Raw genomic sequence first — 21,007 nt, forward strand, 5'->3', positions numbered from 1 at the left:
ACTAATATTACTGTAAAGTTTATATGCTTTTTACGAAAAAATTACTGAATGGTTTACATCCAAACCTGTTCAGTAGTTTTTTCGTGAAAGACGAACAAACATACATACATCCATCCTCACAAACTTTCGCATTTATAATATTAGTAGGATGTTATCTATTTAAAAGCAGCGACTGAAATTAAACAGCGAACAAATGAATTGAAGCGACGGAGCGGAAGGAAAATGATGATTGAATTTCAAAATATTCATTTGTGACATCGAACAGTAAGTGGTTTGGTAAATGATTTAATGTTATCGAATTGTATTTTTAGTCATGGAGAAGGGTTTACATAATATGAGTCTCTGAATTAACTTTGTGAAATAGGTCTTTAAATAATTATGTTTATGGGTTATCTTTGTGAGAGTATTTTGCGACATTTTTGCTATAAAAACACAGTGTTTATAGACCGGGGCATTGACTGTATCAGTCGGTTGGTTGGCGTAATATTTGTTGAAGTATATCTGTAGTCAGAGATATTTCTTTTTATTTTAATATTTTATTATTTATTCAAAATTGCTTCAATTCCTGACAATACCTTATTAAATAGTAAGAAACGTAACCAACTTCCACCATTCTTCACCATTATTGTTACTAAGAATTTATACCGCATTTAGACAAATTCTAATATTCATCTGATTCCAGAAGTAGCTAAGATCAGTATATTTGAAAGTTTTATCTTCTTATACTTTATAAAGTTATAAACCTATGGGGGGTCGTATTCCTACCAGGACTCATTATCCCAATCGATATGCACCCCGAAATTCGGCGTCGAACCCTCCGAGGGGTGTACCAAAAGGCTACCTCAATGTGTAATATAATGCACCCGCGGTTCGAATCTTCAACATCGCACGGTAAATGTTTCACGAGTTTCAGACGCCATAAATATTAATTTTTTTTTATTGCTTTGACTGACGAGACGAGCTTGCCATTCGCCTGATGGTAAGCGATACGACCGCCCATAAACAGTAGAAATACTATCCAACACCTTGAATTACCAAGTATTGTTTGGTATTATGAGACATGAGATTTTAAGTCTCAATATATCCAGTAGTTACACTGGCTACAATGTCCTTCAAACCGGAACACAACAGTGACTACACACTGCAGCTCGGCGGCAGAAATAGACATTGCGGTGGTACCTACCCAGGCGAACTATCACATATGAGAGACCTGCCACCAGTAAGATTACCACCAACAGTATTATATTATTTTGCTTCTAAGGGAAAAGATTTTCAACTTGCATTAATTCTTATACGCTTTTATCAAACTAGTTTCTGATAAAGGATCAACTGCGTACCAGTGGCGGGGGGCGAATTTTGTCAAAAGGTAAACCGACGCAAAAAAAAGCCTTACATATTCAGCCAATTTAAGAGAAAAAAAAACTGAGACAAATGTAAATAAACCTAAAAAGGAAGCCGGTAGGAATCGAGTTGTATGGACGCTTCGCCACTGCTGTGTACCATAGGTGAATACCCCGACATACATGGCATAATTATAATGATATTGAGTTTGAATATCACGGGCAGTGATAAAGAGTGTTTCTGCTCAGTATCAGCCCGGAGTTTAGAATTTATGCTCGATATGGCGGCAATAGGTTCGCCCCTTGTCACATCATGATATTGAACGCACATGGCGAAAAATGAACGTTGTCGTTACACCTCTGCATGCCCTTCGGTGAAAAGGCGTAAAAATTATATTAAAAGTTATAATTCAATACATGATACAAATTTTGTTTAGGTGTGTCTTTATTTTTGTAAGCCTCAAGCTTACCTTTAACATCTCCAGACTATAAATACGTCGCACTCAGAACTTCATATTTGAAAATTATAATTTTATCTCTTTTTAGGGAAACGACAGACTATAATAGGTCGCACACAGTATATTTGAAAATCATAATTGTAACTTTAAGAATGTGAATATAATAGAATTATTGGAAACGAGTCTCGAATGCTGTCAATTTATCTAACGAGCTTATCGATTTCTTATTATTTGTGAAAATCAGAGTCAAAATATATTCGAATTTTGTAAAGGGTCCTATATTCATTAAATGCTTTAAAAAAAGGCGGCTATTGGACTAACGAGTATTGAATTTGTAGGGATGAAATTTATAATAAACACCTCATTAGTTGCAATATTTATGTAAGGAGCTTCATTTCATGTATATGTTTTAACTCAGCACTATTCCGAATTTGAGTATATGTCATTATTTTTAACACCTTTAACTATATTAGTAACTAGCATTTGCCTGTGGCTCCGTACACGTGAGAAAGTTTTATGGGGATAAATATTTTCCCGAGAAAAAAAGTAGCCTATAACAGTCAGGAGTTGTGTAGCTTACTATTAAAAAAAAAACAAAATCGATTTAGTAGTTACTGAGATAGACGCATTCAAACAAATAGAGAAACTAACTCTTTATAATTGGTATAGACTGTTCAAAAACTTTAACTATATTATAATAAATTTATTGTAAATAACTATATTGGTGAAATTGAAAACACTAAGCGAAGACTGATTTGTGCATATTCTACATGTCTTTAAGGTTTTATTTATTACTCCTATATTTTTAATAAGCCGATCACAATTTTTTTATTACACTTAATTTAAATTAAGGCAAATAAATTCTATTCACATTGAGTACGCCTGATAGTTCTCTCACACCATCGTTCTACTCTCTCTCTCCAATCGGTCCCACATTATTAAGGATCGTGACTCAATTATCTTTATAATGATATCTCCCCATTGGCTTCGGTCTTCTGCCTGATGAAGTGCTACCATCGTCCTACACGGAACCCTAAACGCAAATTGTTCAACGGCGCGAAAACGCATTGAGAATGAAAATAAACTTTTGATTTATTCCCATGTTTTATTCGTTCCTGTGAAACGTCGTAAATAAACCCTCCACTTCGGGAGTTTCTGTTTACACTGAAGGTAAAATTTAATGTTCTCAGTTAAGCGGCGGCGGTTTGGTAATCGATTGGAGTTTGCGTTTATCTGAGCGTGGGAAATGTTTTGATTCAATGGTTAGATGCCGATGTGTGCGGAATGTTTTTGCGATGCATACGAATTACGTTTTGGTAAAATGGTTGCCGAACTTTGTTGGAGATTGTTTTCGAAATGCAGTAGTGTTGATTGTAGACTAAACTGATACGTCTCTTGTATGTAAGACTTTCCGACATCTTAATGCTCGGGATGTTTTGTCTGAAGCTATCATCTATGTGTATACCATCGTGATGTCTATTTCTATCGGCAAGCAGCGTTGTGCGAGTACTTGTAAACCGTTTAGAAGGATGTTGTAGGCAGTATAATTGAGTTTGACCTCGGTGGCTGAGTTATAATGCGCACGCGGTACGAGTACAACTACCGCGCTGATTGGAATTACGGGCATTTTAATCGAAGCACAGTTTTGATACCTGTATAAGTAAAAGAGTTAAAAAATCCTCTATTTACCTATACGACTAACAAGGCTAGCCTTTGGTTAGAACGACCGTTTTTCCTAAAAGTTGATTCGCCCCTGTTTTACTGGTAGTAGGTCTCTCATATGTAAGAGTCCGCCTTAGGTACCACCGCAAAGGCTGTTTATGCAGTGAAGCAACAGTCTGTAGTCACTGTTGTGTTGAGGTTTGAAGGACATTGTAGCCAGTGTAACTACTGACCATAATTAGACTTAAAGTCTCGTGTCTCAGGATGACGAATGCAGTAGAATACCAAACAAAACTTTGTAATTCAAGGTATTAAATGGTATTTCTGTCTATGGGCGGTCGTATCGCTTACCATCAGGCGAACGGCAAGCTCGTTTCGTCATTTAAAGAAACAAAAAAACGCCATAAGGCCTCCAACTACTACACGTATACTATTATAATATATTAGTACAAGAAACAGAAAATACGCTTAAAATAATATGAATATATCGAAACAACTGTTAACTCCCAGATGTGTTATGATAAGATGAAAATTCGAAAGATCGTGTCATTTTATTACACTTCTGCGGCTCAGTCGAGCGGGCTCGCCTACATGCCCATCCGCCCGAGACAGACGATATATGATAAATATATAACTTCGTATATTTATGTAGAACGTTGGGCGATGTATTTCTTTTCGTTTATCGACGCCTTCAGCCGGGCAGGACGGCCTGTGCTTGGCATATCAGAAATATAAACGTGACAGATAGACATATCGTAAGCCTTACTCCTAGAAAATCGGCGCGCTGACTGTATCTTTAGTGCCTACCTATCTATACAATGTTATAATACGTATAGAAAAATATTAAACATAATTTTTCTGATATGTTTCCTTAACTTCGGTTGCTTAATTTTTTTTTTAATATTGCTATTATTTCCTTAATTCGTAATGAAAATGCCACAAAAATTTAATAAATCTGATTCTAAAGTAAACATTATTTTAATTTGCAATCAACATTATTAAATAAACAGTTAATTAAGAAATATTTTGAGAGTTTAAATTTTTCAAAAAGGAAAAAGGAGAAATTGCCATATTCATATTCTCACACTTAACTTATGCGCCCTAAAAGTATGGAATTAATGCTGAAGGCTATTTGCTCGGGGGGAGGGGCCTTAATAAATAAATAAAAACGAAAGTTTGGATGTTTAGATTTTAAAAGTAAACACAGAAGTTGCTATGCGCTTTTGGATGTAATTTGATACATATATCATCTCCTAGATTAACGTAGACGCTACTCTTTATTGGAAAAGTAAACACACATATTAGTGTCGTGTCACTCTATTCAAGCCAAGGACTATAGTTGTTTCCTGTAGTCTCATTTTCTCCGTTCTTTTCTCTTAATAGCTATCATTAAAGGATTACAGACCGTAAGTTCAGTAAGATGCTTTTGTTAATATAGGTTTTTCACGTAGCTTTATCGGGAAGTAATTCCCCTATTCATTCGTATAGAAAAACGTAATCATAGATTATATTATGCAGATATAAAAACACCATAAAATAAAACTCTGAATTATTATAACATAGTTTATTGAAAATAATAATCTTTTCCCTCGTAATTTACAATCGTAGATAGTAATACGCGTTATTTATATAAAGTAAAATAATCGACTTTTTACATTACGATGTCGTTACTTACAACATTAAAAGCATAGTGTCACATATTAATCTAATTACAAATAACTAAGTGTGTAGCGACAAGCTCAAAGCAAATGTTTTAAACGCTTCTCTAAGCGTATCGTAAATAAGGGTTGCCATAATCGTTTACAAGAAACACTAGCTTTATAAAGGGCGCTTAGCATAATTTGAGGTTAAAAACGCGCATCTGCCAACCCTATAAGACCCACAAAATCTAGTACAAAGTCTTTTTAACTGTGGGATTACTTTAGTCCGTAGGTTTGTCTATGCTATATATCTATAACTATATCTATTTTGTAATACGTTCATTGGCACTTTACAATAACCTAGTCATTTTATTTTCAATCTTATTCTACATTATTTACAAGCATGACTAATTATTTCTCGATTTCTAATAGCCTTGTTTATTTTAATGTACTTGGAATAAAAGTTGATTAAAATTAACAATAAAAATTAAATCCTTGAGGGCTGATTTTCCAATAATCTGATAAACTTATCCGTCAAATAAATTATAACCTAACTGAATATAAAAGTGAGACAATTGAACATGTTTTTTCGCAAAGTTGACATTTTTAATTTGTTCGTGTTGTATTTTACTCCGCAAATATCTTTTATCTGATTGAAAAATCAGCCCTTAGATTTTAAGAAAACACATGGACGGGAATACGTTTTCAAAAATGGTCGCGTCGTCCTTACTTCGTAACATGGAAGTATAATATAAGTATAACGTACTTAAAATTATTTTTATTGCAAGGACCATAAGCAAAACATAGATATTAATTACACATAGCAGGGGAATAATGTCAAAATTGGTTCCAATATTATTTAAAATTACTTACAATAGTATCACTTTAAAGTTTACCATTGACATTTATTAACATAAATTTGTACAGCAATTTTATACAAAACAATTTGTCCAGTTTATTAACCTTTACTTACCTAATTGCATCAGACTGTTTCAACTAAACGACAATACGAAACTAGGTACTTAATGCAGTGTTTCGAAGACATGTCCACGGTTGAAAGGATAATTGACTAAGGCGAAATTTTTTTAGCGACACTAATTTTCATACTTATTTAAAATCAGCACTTTTTTATATTTTTTTTAAACTACTTAATATTTAAAACAAAATGTCGCTCACCTTATATTAGCCTTTCAACCGCCGATACGTACTCTTAGTTTGTCATGTTGAAAGTAAAGAGACATTTACTACCTACGAAATGTTACACTTAAAGTCTATATTTATGTAATCGGACTAAGAATTCGCAATTTTCCATAATAACTTTGAACGTAGGGTTAAAGATTTTTTATTTTTTTTTTTATTTTTAATGTTGAAATCTATTTCAACTATTATATTATAATTGTTTATAAATTGTTTTGTGCGTCTGAGAATTAGTGATTTTATAAATTATATTAAAGTTTTCTGAAATAATTTGGTAAAAAATTATAATTAAAAAATAAAACAATGACAAGAAACTGTGTATAAGCCGTTAAAAATATTTTAGGTAATGAATTTAAGACACATAATAACAAAGAGTTTATGAAAAACTTATTTCTAAAATGTTTTAAAGGCACTGATTTAAAATGCTGTGTGAAATGACAAAATTTTAGAGCGATATTTACTGTATCAAATGTATTGGAAATGGTGGCTTTATGAATCAAAAGCTTAGGGCCAATGACCGTGTAAATGCCCCACGTCTGATTAGTTTAAATATATTTCAGGTTCTGACTTTAATGTTCCAGTGCAGTTATTTAAATTGTACTTACCAAAAACTTTTATTACAGCCAACTGGTCAAAATGGTATCAATAAAAAACTTGTTTACTTTGTAAGTTAAATTAACTTCAATTACTTAAATAATTCCAATTAAAAAGTATCCATAAATTATCGAAACCGTTTCAACAAAAACAAATAATAGTGTTTAATCTTTCTTTGTACTTAAAGATTAAAACTGCTAGCTTTTGCAGGCTAAAGTGAAGCCTCAAATAAATTTGATTCTTAAAAGCCGTATTGCCACAGAATATTAGAGCAGGCACGTTTTAATAAAAAGAAAATATAGTCCACATTTTCTCTAGCTCTGTATAAAATATGACATTTCATTTACATACAGAGCACGTACTATTTAAAGCCGTCACAAATTTAACAAACATTTCGGGAGGCTTCACACGACAAGAATGGCAATGTAGTGGCTATGTATCACTGTTCAAAGTTATATGCGGCTTGTTTCCTTTGATCCTACTCTCTGTTTTTTAAACTTACATAAAATTTTATCACAACATTGATATATCGCACTCTCAGTGAAATAAAGGTGTAAGATGAAAATATTAATTTTACAGGAGAGCAAAAAATAATGCTTTTACTATAATTATATTAAAATCCCTGAAAAAATATTTAAATAATAACGCATGATTGCTTCTCCGTTTATCGTATTTAAAATAAACGATACACTATCAATACTAGTTGTAACGTCTTAATGGAATTTTATACCGCACTAGCTTTTGCTCGCGGCTTCGCCCGCGTGAAGGTGTTTTCCAGGATAAAATTCCACTGTTTGATAAAAGTCTTGCTACATATTTTCCCGGTACTTATAGGTTCAAACTAATTTTATCCCCAATCTATAATTTCAGTTCAATCAGTCGAAAATCTAAGAACATTTATACAAACTTTCATCCCCTATTTTATCCCCTTAAGGGTAGAATTTATCAAAATCCTTTCTTAGGGGATGCCTACGTCATAGTAGCTTTATGCATGTAAAGTCTTAGCCCGATCCGTCCAATGGTTTGGGCTGTTCCTTGATATATCACTGTCAGTCACCTTTGAGTTATATATTATATTAACAACTGAAGTTAGCTAAAATTGAGTTTCTCGAAGCCGACCTCTATTTATGTACTATGTATTTTGAGACTATGCAATTTTGTCGCGTTCGCGATTCACTTTCACTTTTGTTGAGTTTCAGAACGCGATATTAGATCCTCCAACGCGCACGCGAATTTGAACTTTATGCAGCGGTAATAAATTACAAATTGACTCTCCATTTTATTTAGAAAACGTTTGTATGGGAAATAGAAAAATGCTGTTTTGAGGATTTTCCCGGCAATTATTCGAATTTTTCTCACCTTTTAAACCTTCCCTAGACCTCCACGAATAATTCAAGACCAAGATAAGATAAATCCGTTCAGCCGTTCTCGAGTTTTAGCGAGACTAACGAACAGCAATTGATTTTTATATATATAGATTTAATACGAAAATTAAAAAAGGCATAGACCTGATTGATTCGTTACTGTATTTTAGTGGCGAAGGGTTCATATAACCCGATTCCTGCCGGTTCCCTTTCATAATTTATGTAAAATCTAATTATTAGCACGAATTGCGGACCTTATTTATGCAAGTAACTATATGCTGTATCGGGTTTCCTTTCGTAAAACTTCACCCTTCGCCACTGCTGTAGTTATATCAATTTGTAGATTTAAATCGCAATACCGCCTTATTTTTTTAAGTCGCCGCATAAGTATTGCTTTAGTGTTTTGTTTTTACATCGAGCCATAAAAATTATAATAAATAGTATATTCATATGAAATTATTGCTACATTTTGTGAAATAAATACGTAAGACTGACGAGAACTTGTGACACAGAAATTATTTTCCGGTTTAAATTATTCTATTCTGGCCAAATGTTCATGGAAAATAGTATATTTCATATGTTTGTTTGCGCGCTATTCAAAACTGCTAAAAATTATAGTTATACGTCTTACGCCGTTTTATTTATGGGAGTGCGATATTTTCTCCACTAATTTCATTTATGTAAGAATTATAATCATTATCATATTATAATAATAAATAAAAATCTGTCCGTGTTTCTTAGAAATCAATAGGTAAGGTTTAATTAAATAATGTTTTGAAACAAGAAATGTATTTCGTAATAAAACATTCAGGATCCTTGTAATCTGGAATATTCCGAAATAATTAGCTAAATACACTGTTCAATTTCAGAAAGATCATTAAGAATTCCTTTTCACAAAAGTATTTTAGAAGGCGTAACGGTTTTTATAGTAAAATCCCCTCGCATCTCAAACCTTCCTTGTTTCATTAAATTACAGACTTTCAATTCCACATCTATACAATAATTCACAAGCTTTTCAGAATATTTCAACAATTCCAAAGCATAAAAACGGGTTACAAATATTATCAATATATTTTCGCTTATTACATACGAGTTTTATTTTGCCTATGCTAACATTATTGCACCATAATAAGTCAATTGCACATTTACTGAAGCGCTATAGAGGTGTTTCATCACCTTCAGTGTATGGTAACCTAACGACCTTAGACCCAGCTAAAACCCCAACTCCTTCCAAACACGAACGCCTGTTCGACAGCACGTCTCTTAGGAATGCTCTTCGAGGTCCAGCGAGATCGGTCCCTGTTATAGACCTCGTCAGTCTCCTCAATGCAGGCAACTTTAACGCTTCCTCATACGTTGGTGGTTCGTCAGTCGGAGTCGTTTGTGCCCTACCTCCGAAAGGATCCCGAGAACACGTCGGCGACAGCTCTCTCGAGAAATACAAAGTACCTTCATCATTTCTACTAACATGAGGTTCCGGTATCGGTGTGTACGATGGCGGATTAGATGTCCTAAAGTCTTCTAAAATTTGTCTAGCGCTTCGTGCGGTTGTCAACACGCCCGCCCAAGACCGCCGATTCAACAATTTAGCTTCATTAGGCCGAGCACTCGTCGCAATACTGTGGCTTGAATGCGTACTAGCTATAGGAACTCGTGGTCGTCTGGGAGGTTCATCGAACGAGGCTGCCTTTATAGCTGCTCTTGGTCTTGCATCGGGCTCGACGTCAATCAAAACACTATTGTTGGCAGTGTTTTCGGTTGGTTCCTCTCTGACAGCAGCGTCGATGCGCATCGCTTCAGAATACGAGGGTACTAAGGCACAATTGCCTCGAATAGCTGCGAATAGCTCGAGGCTGTCTACTGTAGAGGCGTGAGATAGGGGAAGAGTTCGGAGTGGACGGGGAGCTGAAGTGAGAACAGCGCTTTGCTCGTCCGCGAGGGCCCAAGCGTAGTTTGTGGCTGTAACTGGTGGTAACGTGTCGGACAGGTGGGTATCCAGATCCAACTGCCTACTTGGATCTAGCTCGTAGTTTGTACCAAATATTTTCGTAATCTGCGAGTAAGATGTTTAAGTTAATACCATAAAAACCTTGAATAAATCAGGTTAAGTAAATTTTATATAAAACTCACCGTATAGTGTACATAGGCGGTATTACATTCTATCAAAATACGAAGAGGCCAAGACAGAAGTAGACAGGAGAGCGTCCAGAAAAGTATTTGTGAAGAATACCAAGGGCAGCGATCGATATCCCTAAAACATAAATAAAAACAGTGTTCAAGGTGCCTTATATACCTACATAAACATTTAAGTATAATATATTATTATTTATAATACCTGTATGCTACCATGTATTCTTTAAAAGAGCTAACTCCAATTAGATCTAATCCTTCCCGCATTTCCATGAAATCGTCGAATCTCTCATGCTCAGCAAAAAACCTTGAGCGCTGGTCTTCGAATTCTAAAATAAGTAAAAAGTTTTAATAGTACCTTTCACTATCATCTATTAAGTGCAGAAAATATTATGAGAAATTGTTACTACATTATAAAAAAAAGTTTATTTCCGCCTTTTACACCTACGAAGCGCTGACTAATAATTAATAGTTAAAGAAAGTTTGAATATTTTGTCGTCTTCTTTTTAAATTGTTTATAACCGTATGAAAAACATCATAAAAATCATATTATAAGTCTAGTCACTCACCACTAGCAGCCTCGATGTTAGCAAATGCAAATCCCTTGCTAAACCGCACCTTAGTGATAGGAGTCTTGGTGTCGAGCACCAAGTTCCTAGACGCATCGCGCTGGCCACAGCACGCGTGTGCAAACGACGTGCTCGCACTATGCGTGTTCACCCTTTCATAGTAGACCTGGTAATCAAAGCATAGTTATAGGGTTTTGATAATTTTTATTTTTTTCCAGTTTTGAACAGGCCAGTATAATTCTGTCTACTGGCGAGAATGAATATTGTCTCGTCGATTGATGCTATATTTGGATACTTTGGATGGATAGATGGATACTATAATATACTATGTCAACAGATGCAATGGAATCATTTACGTGCCTGAATAAAAAATAAGCAAACATGTGACAAAGTCAATATAAATAATTTTACACTTCTAAAAATAAAGCATTATATTTATATTCATTAGAAAATGTCAAAATTAAGGTAAGTTTCTTGACAGTAAATTATTAAAATGTACTTATGCTCGGTTTTATTACTCAGAATTTAAGTTGAGTTTTGCTCATAAAAATATCAAAGCAGTTCCATGACGCAGATATGTTTTACGTAACTTTTAGCAGGAAGAGTTCGCGTTATTTATGAAGATAGATATTACATTTTATTTTGGTTTATGATGTACATAATTCGTACTCATCAGAGCGGTATATCGTATCTCGGGACTCCAAGCGCGCTATATATGAGTAAAAGTAAACAAGATTTAACTAGACATTTATGTACATACTGGAAGTTCGTGGTTTAAATTGTTTGATAATATAACATTAACGTGTTCTATTTCAAGAGTGTCTAAAGTCTGATTATTAGGAACTAGGCTCACGGCTTCATTTGCATGACCTTTCTGGAAAAGTTATATTATTTACTTTCCGAGATAAAAACTTTTAATGTTAATCCTAAACATGCTGTAATTTAGTACTGATTTTAATCTAAATCTAAGTAAGATAGATCTACAACCATATTTAAATCCTTTGTATGGATCTCAATATTCGAACGCTGCGCAGCTAAAACCGAAGGGCCATCAGACGAATGCCAATATGCAATATTGCCTTTCAAAAGTCATATTCAAAAACAATATGTGTAACCCCATTCAGCGTCCAGGCCACAAGATTCTAACAATGGCTGTGGTAAATTGGCTTAATAAAAACTCTGTAACAGTGGTGAAGCGTCCATTTATATTCCTGCTAGCTTCCCTTTTGTAATTTAGGTAAAATCTAACGTTTTACAGAGCGCATTTATAAGTATTATATTGTGTCGGGTTCTCTTTAGCCACTGTTGTAAAGCCTTAATAAGCGACACAGCCTCTTAGATCAGTTAATCATGTGAAAGTATTCATTAAGAATTGATTACCTTTTCCAGGCATCGTTTGATACTAAAAGCTTGGCTATGGTTTTAATTCGCGTTAATGGTGCGCGTTATGGCGCTGGCTTTTTATGTGGTTTTAACAGCTTTGTGCAGGTTAATGACATATTAGAATTGCATTAGTAGATTTGAACTTAGTTAAATTCGTCAATTTATAACTGCGTAACATTCCCAATGAAGTAAAAGATAAGAAGGTGGATATTTTGTAATGAAATAACGCAATACGTACAGTATTTTGAATTACATGTTATGTTCATAAATAAATATCAGTAACTTGAACTCAAATTTTTGAAAATTATTTTAATCCCTCGCATCGGTTGAATGGTCAGACATAAAATAAATAGAGCGGAACCCTCAGAACTTGGGATAATTGAGGAAACAAGGAAAGAGGCATTCTTCATTTTATTTAGGTTTCCTTTATAACTGAGTAGGAAAGAAAAACAACAACAAGAGCATCTTTTTGTTATTACATGTTATAGATGGACGATATTTATGTAATTAAAAGTATTTTGTTGTTGTTTCTCTACAAAACTCACCTCGCGAACGCTATTAACTTTCTTTTTTTTTCACTACTACTGATAATTGCCTATCAACTTCAACAACTCTCAATTTCATAATTTTTTCTTGCCGACAATTTAAGAGCGTCTGCGCGTTGCTTTAGTCTTCAGACAAGCGTCAAATAACGTATATATGTCAAAAACAACGGATCGCTGCGTCAGTACGAACTATAGAAGAGATCGTCAAATGCGTAGCTTCATCAGCGCCTGCGTCACTGGCGTGGTCAGCAGGGCGGTTACAGATGCAGACGTCATGACTTATTACGTAGTCTTTTAAAGCTTAACGCAATAATCTGATTGTGTGTCGCAAATTTAGTATAGTATTGTTCTTTCACCGTTTTATTTATCTCAATTAATAATTATTTTACTACAACAGATATACCCCTTTTAAAATGTAAATAAAGTTACTGATATATGAAAAACCACTCTGATATGTGGTCGTCGTTATCACGTTATTCCTCAGTTAAATATCGAGAACATTTCAAGTTTTAAACACTTAAATATAGAACTTTATGCTCCATCAAAGAGATTTTAATGGACGCAACAAATACAATATTTTGAATTTCGAATGTATCTGAAAGGGACTTCACATTACCAATTAACATTAACGCAATATTATTCAATATTACCTACCTGGAATTTATGTCAATAGGCCATGATAACCGCCAATCAACTAATATATAACATAATACATTTTACTTTTAAAACCATTTCACCTGGTTCAATCGAAGCACTCAACAACTACGTATTCAATAATTTTAATATGCAAGTCATTGGCATTAATGGTTTTAATTAAACTTTAAATCGATCTTTGATTCAAATAAATAATGTACGATAGCAAATCAACTAGTTATGAATATAATTATAAGATGCCGCACAATCCAGCAAATATTGTATTTTTTACACTTCCAAATTCAAACCATTCTGACAAATTTAAACGACTGCATCGCATTTTTTTATTTGGTTGAAAATTTTTTTTAGTCCCTGTGGGATGGAGCAAATTGAATTCGAAGCAATTTTAACTGTTCGGTTCGATCGCACTTTTTGTGTGTAGCGTATGCTATTACATTGGCATTTCGAAAAATCGAGTAAAAATCAATAATTTTAGTAATCATATTTCACCGCTTTACTGTGATAGTTTTAGTACACCCGCACTTATCTTAGATAATATTCGTCGCATGATGTGATACAGGTGAGCCTACAATCATATCTGGCACAAATTCCAAATCCAGGCACTCAATAAAATTTTTCGATAGTATATTTTTTTATATTGAAAAATACAAACAGATTTATTTTGCGTGCTCTAAGATTAAATTTCTAAACTTCATTATCCACACCGACCAGCCATAAATCCTCGAGTCCTTTTATGAAATAGCCTTTAAATCCGATAACATAGAATCCAGAACCTTACCTGCGTGGTGGTGTAGGCGTCACCGTTCCGATATCGCGTGACCTGCCGCTTCCTTCTCACGTAGTGGTAGCATATTGCCTTCCACCTAAAACAATATTGGATGTCGTTTATAAATAAACTGTATACACGCGACCTTTCAAAGGGTCGAGGGATTGAACACGATATTTGAAAAGGCAGGTAATAGTTCGTATTACAATGGAAGACAGGCCCCATTTACTAGACCGAAATCCTTTACTAAGATGCTTATTTGATGGAATTGGGAAATAGGTTTTTTGTAAAGGGTCTATAGGAAAATAGTGATATCGTTATAGAAAAATATTTGCAACGAAATTAAAAGTGAATTTGAAGTATCCGTTTTTTTTAATCACTACTCCTGTTAAATTAATGGCAGGGCCTTGAAAAATGAACATTTTTTTATGTTTTTGCATCACAAATTTGAAAAAAATAGCTAAAGGAATAAATTTTGTATTAAAAATATTACGCTAGGTATCTAATGTATATCGGAATCAAGTAAAATTTATTTCCACTGAATATATTTTTTGCTAATATTGTTCTGTTTGTTTCCCGTATATAAATACCGATCTATACACTAATGGCCTTACATGCTGAAATCACTCTACAGAAATACATGACGATAAAGAAATTAGTCTAAGTATCTAAGTTATGCTTTAAATATGTGATAAATAAGCAATATATTATAGTAAAGTCTTGGTAGTTATTAACAATAATTTAAATAATAAAATTTTTCAACTGCCATATTTTAATATCAACGATAATAAAAGTAAATAAAACAATACATTTCATTCAACAATTCAAAATAAATAATTCAGAACCGTTATAATGGAACGAATTTAAATTGCGAAACAATTTATTTAACGGCTTAATTTATTTTAATTATAATTACAATAGTTTTGTGTTACGTTCAGAAATTTCACAGGAGTTTAATGAACGCTTGTCGATATGCGAACACGGTAGTTCGTTTAAATCCGAGGTGGGCACCTCATTGTTTGCGCTACGTGACATGAACGCACACGGCAAGTTTACGCTAAAATGTTTTTGAATCACACGTTATTTGCATATGGATTTTCCCGGTTTTTGTTATTTTTTTATTGTACCGGGGTTGAGTATTTTTAATCTGGAGTACCGATAAGTTAGATATTAAATTTGAATAAAAAATATATTTAGAAATAACTCATTTCATATACAAAGACAAGACGTTTGCTTGTGTTTGTTTTTGAAATGTAGTTACAAGGCACATGTTTGATTATTGAAATTCAGGGGATGATATACATTCCCTCTCTTTAGGTCTCTCTTTCTCTTTTGATAGGATTCTAAATAACGTTATTACTCCAAATAAGCGCCGGACATAGCACAAAAGAAAATAATATTTTAAAATATATAGAAATTTTGCTGTAAACAAAGTATTGTCAGAACACGGGATTGTATATTCTGTTATGTTATCGTTTTAAATATTATGGGTTGGGCGCGTCGCGTCGCATTGGGGATATAAATTAATTCGATTTACTCAGAATGTTGAATATCTGCGATAATTTTATGGCAATAAATTTAAAAATTACTTTGTGTGCAATATTAAATTATAATTAATTGATATTTAATTATAATTTTGTATAATTAATTAATATGTTATTATAATTGGCAAGACCAAATACATTTTTCTTTTTAATCAATGCTTTGTGTTCGAAAGTTTACTCACATGGTTGCAACTCTGACAACTTATTACTTTGAAACCATTTCTTTATATATAATCTCAATTAGAGCTCTATCGAAAATGACCCTACAGCAATTCTAATTCAACGATGTTTTTTTTAACCTAGGATAGAAACACAAAAACCGAATACAATATTTTTATAAATTAAAAGAAAATAACATTAGCTAGCAAATGGAACATAATAAAAACCTCGTACCCAGAATAACTAGAAACATTACTTTATATCATTTCAACATACCATCAAATTTGGTTTATCCCGCAGAAAAAAAGTTATAAAAAGCGTTCTTATTTTCTCAAGGGCCGTAAAATTCCTGATCTTGTCCAGCATGACGTTAAAAGATTAATGACAAGGCCGTAACAATGAGTAGAGGGTTAGAAAATGTTCTTGCTCAGCATGGTCAGTAGGACCGGCTTCCTTTTTAGAGCGGCTTCGTTAGTGTTATTTTAGTACCCACCATTACGGGTTGATATTTGCATACTTGTTAATCAGACCGTAAAGGTTGAGAGGGTTGGAATAGTTGACAGTTTAAGGAAAGTCGTCCGTTTTCTCGGAAATAGATTTAGGAATGAATTATTTGTTGTAGGACAAAACTTGTTCAATGAAACGTATTGAGATTGGTTGTTATCTGTGTTATATAGAACAAAGGTTAATCTAAATGTAAATTCAAATTGTCTTTGTTTAGACTGACAGGTCTAAACAGAGGCATCATTTAAAAACCGGGGCTGTGTGTTAGTTTTTTCAAGCACTACTGTAGAGTCGTCTTAAATCTCTAACATGTAATTTATTTAAAACCTGTGATAAAGAAAAATTAAAACATTGATATTATAAAATAAAAGTAATTTTTTTTTACAAACTCTTTGATAACTCAGATCAAATTATCCTCGTCTTCCAGAATGTTCGTAATAAGATGTAAAACGCTGTGACTTTCTTAGTACATCGTCGGTCGTGGGCAAATTGCCCTTGATAAAGTTATTATGAGCTTATTGGCTTAGAAATTGCTGGCCTTCTATGCAACAAAATATAATATGACGTTGAAAATATTATTCTATTACATCCATCCTTTGTAAAAATCGCTTTTGCAATAAAATTAGCATAGACCCTTTATATTCTCTGTATCTTTTAAAAATATGTTCACGACTTTAATATATTCTGAACTAACTGAATTTAAATATATTTATTAAAAAGTGTATGTATTGTACTACACTACTACTTCGTTTATTTCTACACAGTCGTGTACCGTGATGGTACATCAAAATTTATATTTTAGAATCTAAATTTGCGTGACGAATCGGTGTAGGTATGTAAAATACTCGCATCTGCCACACGAACTTAACAGTTTTGCAAAAAATGGTAGTTTAGGTTACATTATGTTAAGCAGAATCAATTCAAGATCTTACCAGACCCTCGGCGTAGTGGTCCTCATGGCGTGCACCCTGGCGCTGACAGCGGCGACGTCCACCCGTCTCGCGAGCTGGATCCTGGCCGTGCTGTGGTAGCATTCCACCAGGTACACCAGGTACAGCAGAAGCACAAACGCTATGGGGATGTAGGCGTACCCCACGTCGCACGGGGACTCGCGAACTGTGCGCTTTATAGGGTGCCTGGTGAGAGAAATAAAATTAATGAAAATTTAAATCAAATTCCTTAACTAATTTTTCGCGATTCATTTGGCAATTTCGAAGACTGCAGGCTTCTTGTTCACGAGGCGGACAAATTAATCGTTAAAAATACGTAAATTAGTTTTATTTCAATGTCAAATCTTCGCGTAAATATAAGAAGTCCAAAAATAATAAATCTCTTCGGTTCCTTACTGCGTTCCACTACAAACTAGGCTCTCGTTTTCCAGCGCACTCAGTATATAAATGTTAATATTAAAATTCACGCGCATCAATATAAAAAATACGTAGCAAATATTTGCAACAACGCTGATCTACTGTATATTGAAATTCGGCGAGGCTCGAGTCAGGTCAATGATAGGCCGATACTAGCAAATGACCGGTTCCATCGCCTTTATGAGCGACAATTTATTTCGCACGTCCCTAATAAAAAATTTAAGAGCGCTTTTTCTCTAACGAAATGAACTTTATGTATACATATTTATGTCGTATTGAAATGTATGGTAAGTGAAACGTTTATAAAAAAATAGGACAGGGATTTTAGAATAGACTGCAATGTACCGTGTTCGCTGTGCACCTACCTCATTGAGGATTCGGGTTTGAGCCGAAGCTGGTGCAACAAATATGTATTTCTATAAAATATCAAGCCTGATTCCAATACAAGGTTGGGCAATACTCGCCCTGTATCATGAAACGAAAATAATCTTAGCGAAGATTGTATGTACAGGAAACTTTGCCCACTCCTTCGTACAGGCATGATTCAATTCATTTACACTTTTCTTACACGTTATACTTAGTGGTAGTTATTGTGGTGTATAATACACCTCTCAAAATAGCTGCGGTTGGACGCGTATGTCACTAATACATTATTTATTACTAAATACCAATACAGAACCGACAGTCCCTGCATAAATTATGATGATACCTTTCAATTCCAACGTTTGTAAAATTACTCTAACTGTGTTCCATTTCTTACTAATATTGTAAATATGGAAGTTTGTGAAGATGTTTGGATGTTTGTACATCACGCGACTGTTGGAGTTCGGACTACAGCTTCAAGCGATGGAATTTGTGTAGGAGCTAGTACTAAGCTAAGTGATTCGTAAGCGTTGTAGAAATTCCGTTGAAGTCAGTGGTTCGATGTATCCAGTCGTATGATGTTTTATATGATTAATATATTGATTTACAAATCCCTTGCTCGCTATATACATTTTCATATTCTATTTTTTGCTCAAATTGAATTACATAATCCTATCCTTTTTCAGTAAAAAATTGCAATAATCCCGAAATAAAAATGAAGGGAGAACTATTACTTATTATCTAACTAATTTAAATCGACATGAAAAATTTAAATCTCGGTTTGAAATTAAACTAATTTTTCGGATTCTATCGCGGTTTTTTGTTTTTTAATTTTCTCCCGACGTTTCGAAGACTTTGCAGCCTTCATGGTCACGGGGGGGACTGAGGTGTTGTTCATCCGCAAAGTCAAAGTTACAATATCTACCTACATTTTACATTCTGCGTAGATCGGACCACCAACAGCTAAAAATTTTAAAAAGTTGTATAATTGTATCTCCGGTAGTCGCCGATATATTTATGGAAGACTTCGAGGAGACAGCCCTGAGTACAGCCCCGGTCACTCCAAGGTTTTATAAACGGTACGTAGACGATACTTTCACAATTTTACCATCTGATAAAGTAACTGCATTTTTAAATCACCTCAACTCCATCAACAATAAAATCCAATTTACTATGGAGTTAGAACAGAATAAATCTCTTGCTTTCTTAGATGTTTTAATCATCCGTAATCCTAATCAGACCTTAAGTCATACTGTGCATCGGAAACAGACCCATACTGATAAATATCTGAACGGTGAATCTCATCACCATCCAAAACAGTTAGCTACCGTGGGCAAATCTTTGTTTCAGAGAGCACAAGGAATCTGTGACGAGAAACACCTGGCCGCTGAGCTGCAACATGTCAAGCAAGAACTGCGAGACAACAAGCTCCAAATTCCACGCCGCCGTCACAGAAACCGAGTGAAACCAGCCACAGTTGAACGTGTTCCGGTTGTATTACCATATGTAAGAGGAGTCACCGACAAGATTGGCTACATCCTGAAGCGTGCTTCCATAAAAACTTATTTTAAGCCGCCTAAGAAGATTAGTCAATTTTACCACCTGTCAAGTGTCATATACCTCTACAAGAACCGGGAGTATACAAAATAGATTGCAACTGTGGCCTCTCTTACATCGGGCAAACAAAAAGAAATATAGGGACCCGCGTAAAAGAACATATAGCTGACGTGAAACACCGACGCTCGACGAAGTCTGCAGTCGCTGAACACTCTGAAGGAGGCGCCAATCATTATCTGCGACTAGACAAGCCACAAATCCTCGCCAAAGAACACCGATTCCTGCCCAGGATGATTCGCGAGGCTATTGAAATTAAAAAACATCCTAATTTCAATAGGGAAGATGGTTGGAAGCTTACACAAGCCTGGGATCCAGTTCTACATTTAATTAAATCGGAACCCAAAAGACCGGCTGCCAGACTTCAAGACACTGTGAGCTCATTCTGCGTAGATCGGACCACCAACAGCTAAAAATTTTAAAAAGTTGTATAATTGTAAAATGTAGGTAGATATTGTAACTTTGACTTTGCGGATGAACAACACCTCAGTCCCCCCGTGACCATGAAGGCTGCAAAGTCTTCGAAACGTCGGGAGAAAATTAAAAAACAAAAAACCGCGATAGTATCCGAAAAATTAGTTTAATTTCAATGTCTAACATTCGCGTAAATATAAGAAATCATTAAATCTCGGTTTTTCAACATAAGCAAAAATTTACATAGGAACTTGTATTAGTGAGCCAGGGAAATATATTTATTGCACCCAATATTAAAACGTTATAACCTCATCGTTTAAGCTTTTAAACCGAATTAATATCTAAAATATCGGTCGTCTGCTTCCGAAAACTTATGAAGCGAATGCGCCTCGGGCATCCATCCCGCAGAAATTGCTTTAACGAAAATTGATCTGTTCCCTCTACAATTTACACAAAACTATATTCGACGTTGAAAGAAAAAAAGCTATTATTTTATATGTTTACGCGTGAAACACCAAGCGAAAATGTATCGTGCTGATGAATACTAAGATGCATGAAGGCTTAAAATCATCTGGCTCGGTAAACGAACTGAGAAGCCCGCAATAATCTGAATTGTCGCCGCGACGCCGCGAGAGCGTGTAAAATCACCCATTTTGCTGTAAACGTGTTACTAACTGAATGTAAATTATTCTAAGAGGAATCATAAAATTTATTCAACGACGCTCCTGCTCTTTGTCTCA

At 34.4% G+C, this 21,007-nt stretch overlaps 1 protein-coding gene across 1 annotated transcript in view; it reads right to left on the reverse strand.

The window, feature by feature from the left end:
• Positions 1-9,327: 9,327 nt before the first annotated feature.
• LOC115442936 (transmembrane protein 151B) overlaps positions 9,328-21,007 on the reverse strand; it is a 45,926-nt gene continuing 34,246 nt past the window's right edge. The window contains exons 3-8 of the mRNA XM_030168148.2: positions 17,442-17,645; positions 14,315-14,399; positions 10,955-11,120; positions 10,591-10,714; positions 10,386-10,506; positions 9,328-10,308 (exon numbers count right to left, since the gene is read on the reverse strand). Of these exons, the coding sequence (XP_030024008.2) occupies positions 9,412-10,308; positions 10,386-10,506; positions 10,591-10,714; positions 10,955-11,120; positions 14,315-14,399; positions 17,442-17,645 (1,597 nt within the window). The 3' untranslated portion in view covers positions 9,328-9,411. The remainder of the gene's footprint in view (positions 10,309-10,385; positions 10,507-10,590; positions 10,715-10,954; positions 11,121-14,314; positions 14,400-17,441; positions 17,646-21,007) is intronic.

This window comes from Manduca sexta, chromosome 11 (assembly GCF_014839805.1).
Source record: "Manduca sexta isolate Smith_Timp_Sample1 chromosome 11, JHU_Msex_v1.0, whole genome shotgun sequence".
Taxonomy (NCBI): domain Eukaryota; kingdom Metazoa; phylum Arthropoda; class Insecta; order Lepidoptera; family Sphingidae; genus Manduca; species Manduca sexta.